The sequence below is a fragment of the Felis catus genome, chromosome E3 (genome assembly GCF_018350175.1).
Source record: "Felis catus isolate Fca126 chromosome E3, F.catus_Fca126_mat1.0, whole genome shotgun sequence".
NCBI lineage: Eukaryota > Metazoa > Chordata > Mammalia > Carnivora > Felidae > Felis > Felis catus.
The window spans coordinates 11,056,386-11,075,615 of NC_058383.1; the positions used below are offsets into that span (position 1 = coordinate 11,056,386).

Below are 19,230 nucleotides of genomic sequence, written 5' to 3' on the forward strand. Positions count from 1 at the left end.
GTCCCCAAGCTTGCAAACCCCTTAGAGCACATGGGGCGCCGTGTAACAAGCGGGGAGACAGATGTGTGTGCAAATATACCCCTCCATGATCTACACCTCTCTCTCTGTTTCTCTGTTGACTGATTTAGCCTTCGGCGTTAACGCCTCAACGCCGGCGGGGGTCGGGCGCGTTGGTGAACGAGTGAAACCCGCCAGGCGTTAAGAGAAGGGGACCGCCAGAGAAATACAAGAAAACAGTATTGATTTTTTACTGGACTATGGGTGAAGCATAAAATGTCATACAAACAGGGACACGGCAAGTTCCATTTCCGAGTCAAAGTGGGGAAGAAACAGGAAACGGCCACCTTTCATAACTCCGTTCTCACCTCACGATCCCCTGGGCTGAGGGGATTTCAGGCTCGCGCGGCCGGGGACGCGTTCAAAGTCACGTCGCGATGTGGAGCACGGAATCCCACTGCGGGCCCTTCAGCTGGGAGCAGTATTTGGTTTTGCTCAGTTTCATGATGGAAAAGAGCTGTTCGCAAATGTAGGTGCTCCCGAACATGGACAGAATCTTGGCGCAGTGGACCCTGTACTTGGGGTAGGTGCTCCACAGGTACTTGCAGAACTCCGGGACCCCGACCTTGTCGTATTTCGTCTTGAGCACCGTGTTGCACTGCAGGTCAATGACCTCCATCTGGAGCGCTTCGTGCACGCTCTCGATCTTCACCGAGAAAGGGGAGCTGAACAGGGCCAGTTCGCTTTCGTAGAGTTTGAAGTCGGACAGCCTTTTCTGGAATTCAGTCTTTAGTTCCACGATCTTGGGAATGTAGTTCAGGGCGTCGCTCTCGTTTCTGGAAACCGACTTCAGCGTGGGGAAGTGGGCCAGGTTGTTCCTCGCCAGGTGGGTTTCCCAAAGGCACAGTTTGGCGAGGAACGCCCGGATCAAGTCGTACATCTGCGTCACGACCTGCGAGTGCCCTTGCAGGGACATGTTCAGGGTGTTCAGATGCGTTGTCATATCGACCAAGAAGGCCAAGTCTCGGATCCAGTCCTGAGAGCTCAGCTGAGGTAGGGGCTTCCCTCTGGATGACATGAAGTGATCGATTTCCTCCAGCGACTCGAAGAACCTCTTGAGCACCAGCCCGCGGCTGAGCCACTTAATCTCGGTGTAATACAGCAGGCTGCCGTACTGGCTCTCCAGTTCATACAGCAAAGTCGTGAACTCGCTGTGGTTCAGGCCACGGGAGCAGATCCAGTGCACGGAGCTCACCACCACGCTCATCACGTGGTCCATCTTCAGCTTTTGCGCACAGAGGGACTCCGGGTGGATGATGCAGCACACAGACTTCAGGTCCGAGTCCTTGCAAACCGTTGCCACCTTGGACTTGAGTTTTGTGACCAGTCCGTCGTTCACGTCTACCATCGCGGGGGTGCCGGTCGAGGCCACGCTTACCAGTTTTGACCAGTCGATGTGAAACTTCTTAAGGCTTCTCTCGACCCGCAGAAACATCTCGTGGCCGGATTTTGTACCCGTCATGGGCACCGTATCCAAAAGCTCCTCCGACGCGTCGAAATTCTCGTCCACGCCACGGATGAATATGGCCAGCTGGGTGGTGTTGTTTATGTCCGTGATCTCGTCGATTGCAATGGAATAAGCCACAAACGACTTGATTTTTTCACGTAACTTCTCCCATAATTTCCCAGCCACGTCTTCTACGGGCTGCGCGGCAGCGTCTTCGTCGGGACTCGCGTTCGCAAACACCTGTTTCTGCTCGGGACCCGCGATTTCTGAGGACCCCAGGAGGTACTTCCTGAGTCCTTTCTTCAGCTCGTGGAGCTTCTCATCACGCAGCTTCTCCGTGTACTGGTCGTAGTGCTTACTGTGGTTCGTCTGATAGTGACGTCGGAGGTTGTATTCTTTGGACACCGACATGCTCTGTTTGCATATTAAACACGTAGGAATGTTCTGCACTTCCACGAAGAAATACGCTCTCTCCCACTTTTCTTGAAATACGCGGCCCTCCTGGTCTATCTTTCTCTTTCCCACTTTTGATAGAGACACGGAGACAAGAAAGAGTTCACTTTTTCTCTTTACGAAAAATGATTGCAAAAGCATGATGATAAATGTCAGGGGTAAAGTGGCTGGGGGATGGGCACGGTTAACCCACCCCTGCCGAGAGGGACGGCCAGACCCTCCGCTCCAGCGAATTGCCGCTGGAGGGAACGTGGGCCCACGGTGGCCAGATCTTCAGATTCCTAAAGAAACCTTGGAGGGGCTCCTGGGTGGCTCAGTCGGTTGAGCGTCCGACTTTGGCTCAGGTCATGATCTCAAGGTCCGTGAGCTCGAGCCCCGTGCTGGGCTCTGTACTGACCGCTCAGAGCCTGGAGCCTGCTTCAGATTCTGTGTCTCCCTCTCTCTCTGACCCTCCCCCGTTCACGGTCTGTCTCTGTCTCAAAAATAAATAAACATTAAAAAAAATTAAAAAAAAATGGGGCGCCTGGGTGGCTCAGTCAAGTGACCAACTTCGGCTCAGGTCATGATCTTGCAGTTTGTGAGTTTGAGCCCCTCGTCGGGCTCTGTGCTGATGGCCCGGAGCCTTGGAGCCTGCCTTGGGTTCTGTGTCTCCCTCTCTCTGCCCCTTCCCCGCTCATGCTCTGTCTCTGACTTTCAAAAATGAATAAACGTTTAAAAAAAATAAAATAAAAAAAAAGAAACTTTGGAAATTGACTTTTTTTTTTTAATTTCTAAGTAAACTACACCACAGGTGAGGCTCGAACTCACGACCCCAAGAGTAAGTCACGTGCTCCATCCACTGAGCCAGCCAGGTGCCCCCCACCCCCAGAAATAGACTTTTATGAAAAAGTCTGTGGCTTTCTTTTTCCTTTTCTTTTTTTTTTTCGGCAAAAGTCCCTGGCTTTTCAATGTTGGCCGCATGTTCCCATTTTTAAAAGGTCCATGAGCCAGGGGCGCCTGGGTGGCTTACGCAGTAAGCGTCTGACCTCGGCTCAGGTCATGATCTCATGGTTCATGGGTTCAAGCCCCAAGGTGGGCTTGGGCTCTATGCTGACAGCTCACAGCCTGGAGCCTGCTTCGGATTCTGTGTCTCCCTCTCTCTCTGCCCCTCCCCCCTCACACTCTGTCTCTCTGTCTCTCATAAATAAATAAACTTTTAAAAAAAGTTAAAAAAAAAAGGTACATGAGCCAAAAGAAAGGCATCTTTTGTAAAGTTCAACAAGGACCTATGTTTGCCACATCTGGTTTAAGCAAGAATGATCTGGCAGTATGTTTGCATTTTAATGCATAATTTTTCATTTGGGTCTCCAGAGAACTTTGAAATAACAGAGACATGGATGGCCACAGAAGGCGCGTGATTTACCTGCTGTGAGTCACAAAAGACCATGGTCATAGATAGCCACGGGGCCGCACAGAACTTACTTGTTTGAAATTTAAAGAAATCTGGCCACGATGCAGGTGAGCTCTACTTGGGAGAAAACACAGGCCTAAAAATTCACTTTAAGAAAATGAAGGCAGAGACAGAAAGAAAGTCAATTCGGTGGTTGCCTGGGGCTGGGGGCGGGAACAGGAAATGACGGGACGTGGGTAGAAGGAATGTTTTGGGGGTGACAGGAATGTCCTAATGTTAGATTGTGGTGACGGTTGCACAACTCTGTAAATTTACTAAAAATCACTGACGTGTGCACACTGCACACGAGCGAGTTTTACGGCACGTAAACCATGCCCCCGTAAAGCTGGGTACAAAAACGTACCAAAAAAAAAAAATTCATTTGGCAACAGGGTGAGTTTAGGAATAACAGTCGGGCGTTTGTCAAGAGTGTTTTCGTTGTTTTCAAACTGTAAACGAGGAGGTTCCCTCGTGACTCGCACTCTTGCGAACAGCTCTCCACCTGCTTTACTCACCCTCCAGGGTGTTAACTTGCGTGCAAGGACTCCAGGGGAGATATTTGCCACGCACGGGGGCTGGGGCATTGCTCTGTCAGAACAGGTTGAGGGGGCCCTGGGAGCCCCTGTCTGTGCCAGGCGGTACCCCTTTCGGGTCTGAACTGTGGGGAGATCTGGGTGGGGGATCACAGGGCGGGTGGAGCTGTGGTGGCCAGGCAGGCCCTATTTACCGGCCAGGATGGGCTAGTTTGGCATCGACCTACCAGCCCCTGGAGGGCTCCCGGATGAGGCCGCACCAGTGAGCCGCACCAAACCATCGCGGGAGAAGAAATTCCTGGCTGAGCAGCAGAATTAAAGGACCTGATCGCCAGTGGGGAAAAAAGAAACTGCATCTAGAGAGCACCACGCTTTGCTCTAAGGCTCAAGGCTCAAGAACCAAGGAGTGCCCGCCGAGACGCGTCGCACCGCACGCTGGGTGCCGGAACGCCCTGCTCGCCACCCGGGATACTCACCGTTGCTAAGCTCGAGGCCCGGAAGCGGTCTGAAGAGAAAGAGACACGGTGAGTGCAACAGAGGTCATCCGTCCCCTCTTGCCCGGTCAGTTCTGGTTGACGGGCTTCGGCGAGCGTCAACACTACGCTAGGTGCAGTGGGGGAGGCCGCCGCCGTCACCAGGGACATGGACACACGGCTCCCAGGAGCAGAGTACGGTAAACTCAGTGGGGGAGGCGGCTTGGCGCAGAAGCTTGGCTTCAGGGACCCACCGCCCACCTCCTGGGGTAAAAAAAAAAAAAAGGCCCACCTTGTGCACACGGCGAGCCGCACGTTGGTTCTCGTGGCCAAGCAGGGAGCTCTCACTCACCTGATGACTGTGAATTTGATAAATTCCGCAGCATCCAAGATCCTTCTCATGGAGCTGATTTCCAGGTAACCGGGGGCTTTGAAGACCACCCCCGGGGGCATGCCGTCGATGACCACACAGCCGGGGTTGAACGTGATTTTCCTGTAGGGAACTTTCACGGGGAAATCTACCCCAATTGCTTCCCCTGGGATGAGACAGACAACGAAAGGCCTACTTGAGTGGGTCACTTACTTTTGCCCAGACCGTGGGGTTACTGCCAAGAGGTTAAAATCCTTCTCGCCAAGTGACCGACACGGGCGATCAGCCATTACTACTTCTCGAATAATCTTACTGACTGGGAAACTGGCAACGGGCCGTAAAGCAGATCCGGTTCCTCTCTCCGTTAAAGAGACACAATCATAGCATCCACCCGAAAGAGGGTAAAGGTTTGTGAAGGGTACGTGATTAATCACAGGTGAGTGCTAAAAGCAATGTTCAGCCACGGTAAGAACTAAGGAAATCAAAAATAGCTATTATCATCGTAACTCGTGTGTGCGTGTAAAAGCTCTTTGGGAAAAAATTCACACGCATCTTGATCATAACCCCTTCGTAGAAAGATCAATTTCTTTTTGGAAAAATATTGGGGCGCCTCGGTGGTTCAGTCGGTTGAGCGTCCGACTTCGGCTCAGGTCATGATCTCGTGGCTTGTGAGTTGCAGTGCCCCGCGTCGGGCTCTGCGCGGACAGCTCGGAGCCTGGAGACTGCTTCGGATTCTGTGCCTCCCTCTCTCTCTGCCCTCTGCCAACCGCTCTCTCTCTCTCTCTCTCAAAAATAAACATTAAAAAATTTTTAATAAAATTAAAATTTTTTAATAAAATTGTTTATAAAAATTTTTAATAAAATTAAAAAAAATTTTTTTAGTAATCTCTACACCCAACATGGGGCTCAAACTCATGACCCTCAGATCAAGAGTCACACGCTCTTATGACTGAGCCAGCTAGGTGCCCCCAGAAAGATCAATTTCTTGGATAAAGTATTCAATTAAAAAGAAATACTTCAAAATACACATTTTGGATACGTAACAATATAAAAACTTACCAAATTTTCGACTAAAGAGGTCATTGACTTGTTCTCTTAGTTGTTTTATCTTTTCAATGCTGGATAATCGGTCCTTCTCATTATCTAAAAATAATTAGACAATCAAGCAAACAAGGGTTACTGATGTATTTATTCACCCCCATGAAAGCCGTTGGAGGAAGTGCCTGATGGCACATGATAAAAAACACTTTACCTGGCTTATCATTCAATTTAGTTTTAGCAATAATTAAACATTTTGGAAATGCTACAGATGATAGAGAATTTGCCAAATTATAACTCCATGTAAACACACTCCATACTACTTTAGGTTCGGAACATTTTCAACATCGTGCAAGACAGGGATGTCCACTTTCACCTCTACTCTTCAACATTAGCAATCCTAGCCAATGCAATATGACAAGTAAAAGGAAGAAGATGTAGTAGGATTAGAAAGAAATTACATGGTTCAAAATTCATGAGACACAGAATAGTGTACAATGAAACATCTCTCTCCCATCCTTCTCTTCAGTCTGTTTCTTTCCTTGGAGAAACTAGGTTATTAGATTCTTTTGCATCTCTCCAGATAGACCTTACATATATGTATTCAGAAGAGATTGCTTGGCAGGCAGCAGATAAATTTCACCTCTATGGCCAATTCCAATTTAACGGTAGCTGGTGGTTGGAGTTGCCTGCCCTGGCGGGTATTTTCCAGGTAATTCCAGGGCATGGCTGTGAAAAGAAACAGATCTGATGATGTCTGATATGAGCGAGATATGCAGTGTGTGACAATCTGTAGCATATTTTTAATTCCTGAATTGTCATTGCTTAGCTGACAGGGTGAAGCAAAATATAATAAATACATAAATCAATAGATAAATACCAGCTCTGAGGGACTAACCCGTGTCACAAAATGGTTTAAAAACAGAACAAAAGGAGGGTGCCTGAGTGGCTCAGTCAGTTAAGCATCTGACTTGGGCTCAGGTCATGATCTCGTAGCTCATGGGTTTGAGCCCCTGCGTCGGACTCTGTGCTGACAGCTCAGAGCCTGGAGCCTGCTTTGGATTCTGTGTCTCCCTCTCTCTCTGCCCCTTCCCCGCTCATGCTGTGTCTCTCTCTGTCTCTCAAAAACAAAACAAAACAAAATTAAAAAAAATAGAACAAAAGGAAACATAGAAAATAAATAATGATAAAGCCAGATAAGCTTCCATACCTGGAATTGTCACCTGAACGATGTTAAGATCTTCAACACCCACTGCGGAACGCGTAATACCCGAGGCAGCTGTCCTTCCTAAAAGTAGAAACTGAAATTTAGAACTCGAAGAAAATTAGGTCAATTCTCCTCTAAAAATGCCAAGGTGCTACTTTGGTCAGAAGCACAGATTCGATTTTTAAAGCTTCGGAGAACAATTAGCTGCAGGATAACAAGGCGCCACAGCATAACTGATAGTTGGGTCTCTGCAGTTCAGTGTCAAGGTCACAGGGGAAAGAGCCTAACTTTTTATTTAGTTCATAGCCTCTAATGCATCAGTCGGTATAATTTGACTTCAAAGGGATGTTTAAACGTGTATTTTCTTTGTTGTTACTCAGTTTAAAGGAGGGGGAGAGGGAGGGGAAATAGAACATAAATGGCCAAGAGGACATTTAAGAAGCACACGCCCTCTGAAAAACGATTTAACAGGCAGTCAAGGAAAGGCTCAGACAGGGTTAAAAAACAAAAGCAGAGTGGACATTATCATGTTTTCTGGTCAAACGACAAACACAAGTGAAGTTACATGTGGGAAATGTAAAGGAACTTTCTAGTCCCTTGAGAACTTAAAGCTCGATCCATGTGTTCTGCGAACGATCCATCATCTGGCGTCTGGCTTTCTGCTTTTTTTTTTTTTAATTTTAATTTTTTTACTGTTATTTTTTGAGAGAGAGAGAGAGAGAGAGCAAGCTGGGGAGGAAGAGAGACAGGGAGACACAGAATCCGAAATCCAAACCAGGCTCCAGGCTCCGAGCTGTCAGCATAGAGCCCAATGCGGGGCTTGAACTCACGAACCGTGAGATCGTGACCTGAGCTGAAGTCAGACGCTCAACCAACTGAGCCACCAGGCGTCCCACCGTTCTCTGCATCTAAAGAGCAAGACCTCAAAGGGACACGAGCCACATTGTCAACAAAAGCCATTAGGTTGTCCTGCAGTGTTCCGGGGCTGCTTCAAACACAGAATTTGGGGAGGAAATGTGGCAAAGTTTGCAAGTCTTGACCCCAAAATGACTCATTTTTCTGGTAAATCTAGTAGGTCCTGGAAAGCCAGATCCTTAACAACCTGGTTGAACATTAAGAGCTTACTGAAACTACTGTCAGTTTCCATCATCAACTTGAAGTAAGAAAAACCTTCCCGGGGCGCCTGGGTGGCTTAGTCAGTTGAGCGGCTGAGTCTTGATTTCAGCTCAGGTCGTGATCCTGGGGTTGTGGGATCGAGCCCTGAGTCGGGCTCCATGCTGAATGTGGAGCCTGCTTGGGATTCTCTCTCTCTCCTTCTCTCTCTGTCTCCCTCCCCCCCGCCCCCCACCTCCACCTCCCCCCTCCTCCCACCGCCTCTCAAATTAAAAAGCAAACACACAAACAAAAAATCTTTCAGGGCACTTTACGCCGTCGAGCCTCCAAAAAGCCCAGAACTAATTTGGGTCACCAGACTCAATTAAGAAACAGTGTCAGAAGATAAGGCATTATGATCTGATAAAGTACTAATGTTTTATCCTTAAACCTGACTCCTCCAAGGGCACCTGGCTGGCTGTCAGAGGAGGGGTGTGATTCTTGATCTTGGGGTCATGGGTTTGAGCCCCATGCTGGGTGTGGAGATTACTTAAAAAACCCAAATAAACTTAAAAATAAAGATAAAACTGACTCTTCAACGTGTAAAATCTGTCATAAAACATACCAAGCACAATTTGCAAACTAATCAAAATCCTATTGTAATTAATGCATAAATTGGCAGTTAACCCATTTTGATGGCCCTGCACATTTCAACGTTTATTTATTTTTGGGACAGAGAGAGAGAGAGAGAGCATGAATGGCGGAGGGGCAGAGAGAGAGGGAGACACAGAATCGGAAACAGGCTGCAGGCTCCGAGCCATCAGCCCAGAGCCTGATGCGGGGCTCGAACTCACGGAGCGCGAGATCGTGACCTGGCTGAAGTCGGACGCTTAACCGACTGCGCCACCCAGGCGCCCCGGCCCTGCACATTTCAAATAAGTGGATGGTATTTTCACGAATGGGTGTAAACCTTACTCTCCTAAAACTATCTCTGTACATAAACGAGTCTTTCTTAGTTACTGCTCAACTGTAAGTTAGTTTAAAGGTGCTCACCCAGGGGCGCCTGGGTGGCTCGGTCAGTTAAGTGTCCGACTTCAGCTCAGGTCATGATCTCATGGTTCAGTTCGTGGGTTTGAGCCCTGTGTTGGGCTCTGTGCTGACAGCTTGGAGCCTGGAGCCTGCTTCAGAGTCTGTGTCTTCCTCTCTCTCTGCCCCTCCCCTGCTCGCTCTTTCTCTCTCCCTCAAAAATAAACATTGAAAAGAAATAAAAATAAACAAAGCTATTTCTTTAAAAAAAATCTCTATACCCAATGTGGGGCTCAAACTCATGAACCTGAGATCAAGAGTTACACGCTCTTTCAACTGAGCCAGCCAGGCTCCCCCGTTTCCTTTTTCTTCTTCTTATTTTTTTTAAATTTATTTTTATTTTTTTTATTAATTTTTTTAACATTTATTTATTTTTGGGACAGAGAGAAACAGAGCATGAACGGGGGAGGGGCAGAGAGAGAGGGAGACACAGAATCGGAAGCAGGCTCCATGCTCCGAGCCATCAGCCCAGAGCCCGACACGGGGCTTGAACTCGCGGACCGCGAGATCGTGACCTGAGCTGAAGTTGGACACTCAACCAACTGAGCCACCCAGGCGCCACCCCCACCCCCCCCCCGTTTCCTTTTTCAATTGAAGGAGATGTGACATACAACGTCGCAATAGCTTCAGGGGTACGACATAGTGAGTTGACATGTTCCGCTATATTTTTTAAAAAATGTTTGAGAGAGAAAGGGAGAGAGGGGGAGAGACAACAAGCGGGGAACAGGCGGAGAGAGAATCCCAAGCAGGCTCCATACTGACAGCACGGAGCCCAATATGGGGCTTGAACTCATGAGCCATGAGATCATGACCTGAGTTGAAATCAAGAGCCAGATGCTTAACCACTGAGCCACCCAGGCATCCCTGTTATATTCTTAGAAGTACTGTGAGGCAACAACCCAAACATCCATCAATGGAAGAACAGATAAACCATGATTGAAAAAAAATTTGCTTTTAATGTTTATTTTTGAGACAGAGAGAGGCAGAGCATGAATGGGGGAGGGGCAGAGAGAAGGGAGACACAGAATCCGAAGCAGGCTCCGGGCTCAGAGCTGTCAGCACAGAGCCTGATGCGGGGCTTGAACCCATGGACCATGAGATCATGACATGAGCTGAAGTTGGATGCTCAACCAACGGAGCCACCCAGCCCTGAACTTTGGAGATTTTAAGTGAAAGAAGCCAGGCCCCAAGGGTCACACATTGTGCAATCCCACCGGTAGGAACTATGTAGGACAAGTAAATCCAGAGACAGAGAGTAGATTGGTGGATGACCGTGATGGGGGGGGGGGGGGAGGAGAGAATGGGGAGGGATGGTAATGGGTACAGGGTTTCCTTCTGGGGAGACAGAAATGTTCTGGAACGCGATAGAGGTGGTGGTTGCCCAACACCATGAATGTACTACATGCTACGGAATCATTTATTCTAAAATGGTTAATTTTATGTGATGTGAGTTTCACCACAATAAAAAGCATTTAAGGTAATTTAAGGGTTTCCTTTCGTGGGGTTTTAAGGGGAAAAAGCCCCACACCGTATGGCTCAGAATGGGAGGTACCGGAGGCCTTATGATGGCTCTGAAATTGGGCAATGTAAATATCACGTTTAAACCCACTGAAGGGGCACCTGGGTGGCGCAGTCGGTTAAGCCTCCGACTTCAGCCAGGTCACGATCTCGCGGTCCGTGAGTTCGAGCCCCGCGTCAGGCTCTGGGCTGATGGCTCAGAGCCTGGAGCCTGTTTCCGATTCTGTGTCTCCCTCTCTCTCTGCCCCTCCCCCGTTCATGCTCTGTCTCTCTCTGTCCCAAAAATAAATAAATGTTGAAAAAAAAATTTTTAAAAAAAGGGCGCCTGGGTGGCACAGTCGGTTAAGCGTCCGACTTCAGCCAGGTCACGATCTCGCGGTCCGTGGGTTCGAGCCCCGCGTCGGGCTCTGGGCTGATGGCTCAGAGCCTGGAGCCTGTTTCCGATTCTGTGTCTCCCTCTCTCTCTGCCCCTCCCTGTTCACGCTCTGTCTCTCTCTGTCCCAAAAATAAATAAATGTTGAAAAAAAAAATTTAAACCCACTGAGGCCCCCCTGACTTCAGGTGTGAGTGAATCCGCACACATCTACCCGTCTAAGGGAAAATCCATCTACCCCTGCTGGCTGGGGGGTCAGGGACATCGTCCCCAGACAGGAAAGCACCTCCTCCGAGTCTAATTATCCTGACGGCATCGCCACATAATTCCCAATAAAGCTTTCAGGGTTAACACCCTGCAGGGAAATGGTCCCTTCACACAGAACCCATCAGGACCTGACTTTTCCCCCTAATACTTAACGAATCTATGCTTCCGGCGGAGCGGGGCGGGGGAACGGTAAAGGCAAAAGGAAGAAAAGTAAAATCACGTTAATTCTAATACTGGTGGCTATGGCTTCTTTTTTCTTTTTGTATTTTCGCCTAAGTTTTCTCTTTCTATATGAAATTTCTTTCTAAACAAAATTGAGATCCTACTGTAAATTATGACTTGAGTGTCCCTCTGTTTTGTTTCTAACTTGTCTTGAGCCAGACAGCTGACTTTCACTGAATGCCCATGAACATTTTCCCCAGCAGATGGCCACGACCCTTTCGCTAACTGCTGGGCACTTACGCCACACCTGCTTTTTCTCTGTTATAAACAGTGATGAGGGGTGCCTGGGTGGCTCAGCTGGTTAAGGGGCCCGATTTCAGCTCAGGTCATGATCTCACAGTTCATGAGATCGAGCCCCGCACTGGGCTTCGAGCTGACAGCACGGAGCCTGCTTGGGATTCTCTAACTCCGTCTCTTTCTGCCCTTCCCCCGCTCATGCATGCACACTCTCTCTCAAAATAAAATAAATAAACTTAAAAAAAAATAGTGATGAGAGGGATTTCCCCTCTAAAACAATGAACTCGATGACACCATTTTTAGAATTCAAATATATGAAGTACAAATGGAAGAATCAAGTCCAGATGGGAACATTCATTTACTCTCAAAATTTCCCTAATCGTGGCAAAATCAATCCAGACCCCGTGGTGTTTCATGAGAAGTAATATTATCTCTAAATTAAAAAGGACTCCCTTTTTGATAATGTAAAGAGTTTGATAACGTAAGCAAATTGATAATGTAAAGAAATAAAAGGCATCCAAATTGGTAAGGAAGAAATAAAGCTCTCGCTATTTGCAGATGACATGATACTATATATAGAAAATCCCACAGACTCCACCAAAAAACTACCAGAATGGATGAAGGAATTCACTAAGGTTGCGGGATACAAAACCAATATACAGAAACCTGTTGCATTTCTGTGCACTAATAAGGGAGCAGCAGAAAGTGAAATTAAGAAAACAATTTCACTTACAACTGCACCAAAAACAATAAAATGTCTAGGAATAAACTTAACTATAGAAGTGAAAAGACCTGTACTCTGAAAATTAAAAGTACCAGTGAAAAGGGGCGCCTGGGTGGCTCAGTTGGTTGAGCGTCCGACTTCGGCTCAGGTCATGATCTCACAGTTTGTGGGTTCAAGCCCCGCGTCGGGCTCTGTGCTGACTGCTTGCTCAGAGCCTGGAGCCTGCTTCAGATTCTGTGTCTCCTTCCCTCTCTGCCCCTCCCCTGCTCACGCTTTGTCTCACTCTTGTTTCTCAAAAATAAATAAAATGTAAAAAAAAAAAAAAAATTAAAAAAAAAAAAAGAGTACCAGTGAAAGAAATTCAGGAGGACACAAAGAAATGGAAAGACATTCCATGCTTATGGGCTGGACGAACAAATATTGTTAAAATAGCCATACTCCCCACAGCCATCTACAGACTCAATGCGATCCCTACCAAAATATCAAGAGCATGTTTCACTGAACTAGAACAAACAATCCTAAGATTTGTATGGAACCACCAAAGACCTCGGACAGCAATCTTGAAAAACAAAAACAAAGCTGGAGGCATCCCAATTCCAGATTTCAAGTTCTATTACAAAGCGGTAGTAATTAGGGGCGCCTGGGTGGCTCAGTCGGTTGAGCGTCCGACTTCCGTTCAAGTCATGATCTCACGGTCTGTGAGTTCGAGCCCCGCGTCGGGCTCTGTGCTGACAGCTCAGAGCCTGGAGCCTGCTTCCGATTCTGTGTCTCCCTCTCTGCCCCTCCCCCATTCATGCTCTGTCTCTCTCTGTCTCAAAAATAAACAAACATTAAAAAAAAATTAAAAAAACAAAACAAAACAAAACAAAAAACAAAAAACAAAACCAAAGCGGTAGTAATTAAAACAGTATGGGACTGGCATTAAAACAGATGCATAGATCAATGGACTAGAACAGAAAACCCAGAACTAAACCCCCAATTATATGGTCAATTAATCTTCGACAAAGGAGGAAAGAATATATGAGGGGGAAATACAGTCTCTCCAACAAATGGTGATGGGAAAACTGGACAGCCACATGCAAAAGAATGAAACTGGGTCGCCTCGCACCATACACAAAAATAAACTCAAAATGGATTAAAGACCTAAATGTGAGACCTGAAACCATAAAAATCCTTGAAGAGAGCAAGGTAGTAATTTCTCCGACATCGGCTGTAGCAACATTTCTCTAGAAATGTCCCCCGAGGCGAGGGAAATCTTGCTTTTAAGCAAAAGTAAACCATTGGGACGACATCAAAACAAAAAGCTTCTACACAGCGAAGGAAACCATCCACAGAACTAAAATGCAAACTACTGAATGGGAGAAGATATTTGCAAATGACAGATCCAATAAAGCGTTAAGTATGCAAAATATATAAGGAACTGATACAACTCTACACCCAAAAACCAAATAATCCAATTAAAAAATGGGCAGAAGACGTGGACAGACGCTTCCCCAAAGAAGACATCCGGATGGCCAACAGACACATGAAAATGCTCAGTGTCACTCAGCAACAGGGAAATGCAAATCAAAACCACAACGAGATGACACGTCACACCTGTCAGAATGGCTAAAATCAACAACACGAGCAACAACGGGTGTTGGCGAGGATGCGGAGAAAGGGGAACCCTCTTGCCCTGTTGGTGGGAGTGCAGACTGGCGCGGCCGCTCCGGAAAACAGTGTGGAGGGTCCTTAAAAAATGAAAAATAGATCTACCCTACGATCCAGTAATCATACTAGTGGGTATTTACCCCCAAAACATAAAAACACGAATTCAAAGGGATACGTGCACCCCGATGTTTATCGCAGCATTATTTATAATAGCCAAATTATGGAAGCAGCCCGCGTCTATCCACAGACGAAGGGATGTATATATATATCCAATGGAACATTATTCAGCCATAAAGAAAAGAATGAAATCTTGGGGCACCTGGATGGTTCAGTCGGTTGAGCGCTTGACTTCGGCTCAGGTCATGATCTCGTGGTTCGGGAGTTCGAGCCCCACATCGGGCTCACTGTCGTCAGCCCGTCAGCACAGGGCCTGCTTCAGATCCTCTGTCCCCCTCTCTCTGCCCCTCCACCACGTGTGCTCTCCCCAAAATAAAAAAATTAAAAAAAAACAAAAAAACAAAACATTGCCATTTGCCACAACATGGATGGATGTGGAAAGTATAATGCTAAGCAAAGAAGTCAATCAGAGAAAGACAAAACCATATGATCTCACGCATATGTGGAATATAAGAAACAAAACAAACAAGCAAAGGAAAAAAAGAGACAGAGAGAGAGAGAGAGAGAGAGCGGCTCAAACCCACAAACTGTGAGATCATGACCTGAGCCAAAACCAAGAGTCAGATGCTCAACCGACTGAGCCGCCCAGGCGCCCCTTGGATGTGGTTTTGAAACAGACATCTGAACAAAACCCAAACAGATTACACGTCAGTTTGTAAGTCTTTTAACGAAAATTACCTTACGTGGTGGATCTTAAAAATAAATCTGTTTAAAACCACACTTCGAACTTGACTTCCGTGAGATACTTGCCGTTGAACGGAGTTTACTGCTTCTAGGCCCAATCAGTTGTTATCTGTAAACTCTTCATCCATCTAGTGGAAGTGGGGGTGTTTTCTGAGGGAAATGCAGCCCTCCCTGCCCATCCCCTTCCCTCTTCCCCTCTCTGCCCATCCCCCTTCCTTCTTCCCTCACTGGGGACGGCGGACAGTCTGGTGCTGATGTGCATGGCATAAAACACACACACACACACACACACCTCCACCCCCTACATACACACCCCGCCCCCGCATATTCCATCCCCCCCCCCAACAATAACCCCTTTAGGAATGGATGAACGCCACACTCAGCCATGTGTCACTCTGACAAGGGTTTAGGCAACTGACCTTCAATTTTCACCTCGGCTTCGGGGTCCTCACACGCTTCTGATGGGACAAGCAGAGTGGAATCTTGAAAAAACAAAATTTCTAAAATGACATCTGTTATTATGTAATCTCGCCTTCCAAGAGGAGCTTATCCTGGCATTTTAGGCATGTGTCATACTTAGTACACGTAGAGGTATAAACGTGAAGGTAATTTTTGTAAACAATTTTATTTGTTTATTTTTATTTTTTTAGTAATCTCTACATCCACCATGGGGCTCAAACTCACAACCCCCAGATCAAGGGCCACACACTCTTCCAACCGAGCCAGCTGGGCGCCCCTAAACCTGAAAGCATTTTTAAAGTTTATTTATTTCAAGAGAGACAGAGCACGAGTGGGGGCGGGGAAGAGAGAGAGCGAGAGAGAAAATCTCAAGCAGGCTCCGTGCTGCCAGTGCAGAGCCTGACGCAGGGCTTGAACTCATGAACCATGAGGTCGTGACCTGAGCCAAAATCAAGACTCGGATGCTTAACTGAGCCACCCAGGCACCCCTGAAGGTAATTTTAACTTTACTTTTATTTTACTAAAAGATTAAAAAAATTTTTTTAATTAAAATAAAAAAAATTTTCTTTTCATGTTTTGTTTTTTTTTTTTTTTTTGAGACAGAGAGAGACAGAGCATGAGCGGGGGAGGGGCCCAGAGAGAGAGAGAGACAGAGAGACAGAATCTGAAGCAGGCTCCAGGCTCCAAGCTGTCAGAACACAGCCCGACGTGGGGCTCGAACTCACGAACCGTGAGATCATGACCTGAGCCCAAGTCGGACGCTCAATGGACTGAGCCACTCAGGCACCCCTGTAATTTTAACTTTCAAAGGGATCACAGGGTAAGAAAGGACAACCTTATAAGGGTTAAGGGGAGAGAAGAAACTCTCAGATCTTATAACACAATACCCGGTTACCCACGTCAGGGGACACAGAATGTCCATCTAATGGAATTCCTATGGCCATAGCGTTTCCTTGTTGTCAGGAATCACAGGGATCAAAGAAAGCACTCTTGTCTCTCTCTCAAAAATAAATAAACACTAAAAAAAAAAAATACCTTCCATTAATTGTTCATGAAGGGAGAAAGACGCAAAACAAATCAGCTGTTTGGATATTGGACTATGGTAATGGAACACGTAATGCTTGGGGGGAAACGGGTGAAGGCCCACCAGACCTCTCTGACTGTTCTTGCAGCTTTTTCTGAATCTTTAGTTAAAAAGGTAAAAAAAAAACCCAAATCAAACGAATTCAGGTCTATCATAAATGGGTTTCCTGCTGTACTATAATAATAAAAAACCTCTTGGGGGTGTGGGTTGGTTCAGGCAGTAGACCATGCAACTTTTGATCTTGGGGTTGTGGGTTCGAATCCCATGCTGGGTGGGGAGATTACTAAAAAAAAAAATACTTAAAAATCTCTTCAGAAACAAAGTATTTCAAAGGCCAACATCCAGTGACATCTCTCTGATTCTCACTCCATACTAGTTCTACCCGGATTCCCATGTAGGCCTTCCTCTATCTTTTTTTACAAAAAAATTTTTTTAATGTTTATTCGTGTTTTTTTGAGAGACAGAGAGAGACACACACACAGAATCCGAAGCAGGCTCCAGGCTCTGAGCTGTCAGCACAGAGCCCGACGCAAGGCTTGAACTCACGAACCGTGAGATCATGACCTGGGCTGAAGTCGGACGCTCAACCGACTGAGCCCCCCAGGTGCCCCTCAGAGAAGCTATTAAAAATGACACAGGGGCGCCTGGGTGGCTCAGTCTGGAGGGTATCCGACTCTTGATTTCAGCTCAGGTCACAATGTTGCGGTTCATGGATTCCAGCCCCGCGCCTGCTTGGGATTCTCCCTCTCCCTTTCTGTACGACCCTCATCAAAAATAAATAAATAGGGGCGCCTGGGTGGCTCAGTTGGTTAAGCATCTGTCATGATCTCACAGTTTGTGGGTTCAAGCCCCACGTCGGGCTCTGTGCTGACAGCTCTGAGCCCAGAGCCTGCTTCGGATTCTGTCTCCCCTGCTCTCCGCCTGTCCCCTGCTTGTTCTCTGTCTCTCAAAGATAAATAAATGTTAAAAATAAAATAAAATAAAATAAAATAAAATAAAATAAAATAAACAAACAAAAACAAAAGACCACACAAGGATGCCTGGGTGGCTCAGTCAGTTAAGTGTCCAACTTTGGCTCAGGTCATGTTCTCACGGTTAGTGAGTTCAAGCCCCACATCAGGCTCTGTGCTGACAGTGGAGAGCCTGCTTCGGATTCTCTGTCTCCCTCTCCCTCTGCGCCTTCCCTGCTTGTGCTTTCTCAAAAATAGATAAATAAACATTAAAAAATCAACAACACTGGGGTGCCTGGGTGGCTCAGTCAATTGACCGTCCGACTTCGGCTCAGGTCGTGATCTCACGGTCCGTGAGTTCAAGCCCCGCGTCGGGCTCTGTGCTGACAGTTCAGAGCCTGCAGCCTGCTTCGTATTCTGTGTCTCCCCCTCTCTCTGCTCTCCCCTGCTCATGCTCTGTCTCTCAAAAAATAAATAAACATTAATAAAAAAAGAATTCTGGTATACCCATTCAAGAAGAGAAAACGGAATAAAGCAACGAATGACACAGATGTGAAGTTTTCTCGCCACGCGACCTCTAATCCAGGTGCTTTACGTAGAATCTCTTACAGGTCGGAGAAGGAAGAGACTGACAGATTCCCAGAGCCACATTCTAGGGCTAAGACTCATCTGGCTTTCTAAGAAGGCATGCCAGGAAGCTGCCTTAGTTTCAAACATGCGTCATGGGCGTTTCAAAGACTGTGTTCTTTGCAAAACACTGTAGACTAAAACAAAACCAAAAAAAAAAAAAAAAAAGAAAAAAGAAAAAAGCATAAAATGGCTTTTCTAACCTTCCAGGGATAATTCCATGTCTATGACGTCGCTGCTCCCAGAAGGATGATGGCTGTCTGGAAGGGAAGCAAATGATACAGATATTTAGAAAGGGCAAAATGCAAAATGTAAACTAGAATCCATTTATGGTTTCTATTTAAAAGAATTTTTTTAAGTTTATTTATTTTGAGAGACACAGAGACAGCAAGAGTAACAGGCAGAGAGGAGGAGAGAGAATCCCAAGCAGGCTCTGCACTGTCAGCACAGAGCCTGACACGGGGCTGGAACCCACGAACTGTGAGATCATGACCTAAGCCGAAACCAAGAGCTGAACGCTTAACCTACTGAGCCACCCAGGTTTCCCTAAACAAGAATCCATTTAAAACCATCCAAACGGTTCGAGACCCACGCAGGAATGCACATGAAAAACACTTCAACTCCTTGAAATAAAATTCACACAAATGATCCTTTCTCTATGTCTTTTGTGGTCTTACCTGCAATTTGGAGAAGTTTCAAACCTACAGAAGCAGAGATGGCACAGAGACGTGCCCTTCCCTGGTGCCAATAGTCACCAACTCCATATCCTGTTTTTCTGTGCCCCCTTTTTTCACTACGGGATCTTCAGAGCCTTTTCTCTCTCTCTTTTTTTAATATTTATGGTTTTGAGAGAGAGACAGAGCATGAGCGGGGGAGGGGCAGGGAGAGAGGGAGGCACAGAATCTGAAGCAGGCTCCAGGGTCTGAGCCCCACGTGGGGCTCGAATTCGCGCACCATGAGATCGTGACCTGAGCCGAAGTCAGACGCTTAACTGACTGAGCCAACTAGGCACCCCTAAAGATTTTCTTTTTAAGTAATCTCTACACCCAATGTGAGGCTTGAACTCACAAGCC

At 46.7% G+C, this 19,230-nt stretch overlaps 1 protein-coding gene across 14 annotated transcripts in view; it reads right to left on the minus strand.

The window, feature by feature from the left end:
• Positions 1 to 224: 224 nt before the first annotated feature.
• Positions 225 to 19,230, minus strand: part of LOC101096126 (general transcription factor II-I repeat domain-containing protein 2B) — a 51,726-nt gene continuing 32,720 nt past the window's right edge. For 4 of the 14 annotated variants that reach the window (XM_023246375.2, XM_045048203.1, XM_045048202.1 and 1 more), the window contains exons 10-16: positions 18,361 to 18,417; positions 15,457 to 15,519; positions 7,011 to 7,088; positions 5,822 to 5,905; positions 4,745 to 4,928; positions 4,396 to 4,424; positions 225 to 2,028 (exon numbers count right to left, since the gene is read on the minus strand). In XM_023246375.2, coding sequence (XP_023102143.1) covers positions 425 to 2,028; positions 4,396 to 4,424; positions 4,745 to 4,928; positions 5,822 to 5,905; positions 7,011 to 7,088; positions 15,457 to 15,519; positions 18,361 to 18,417 — 2,099 coding nt within the window. In that variant the 3' untranslated portion in view covers positions 225 to 424. Of the gene's footprint in view, positions 2,029 to 2,798; positions 3,495 to 4,395; positions 4,657 to 4,744; positions 4,955 to 5,821; positions 5,906 to 5,931; positions 6,530 to 7,010; positions 7,089 to 14,868; positions 15,166 to 15,456; positions 15,520 to 18,360; positions 18,418 to 19,230 lie in introns of those variants that run through there. The other 10 variants (XM_023246379.2, XR_002738829.2, XM_023246376.2 and 7 more) reach the window with 10 other exon arrangements.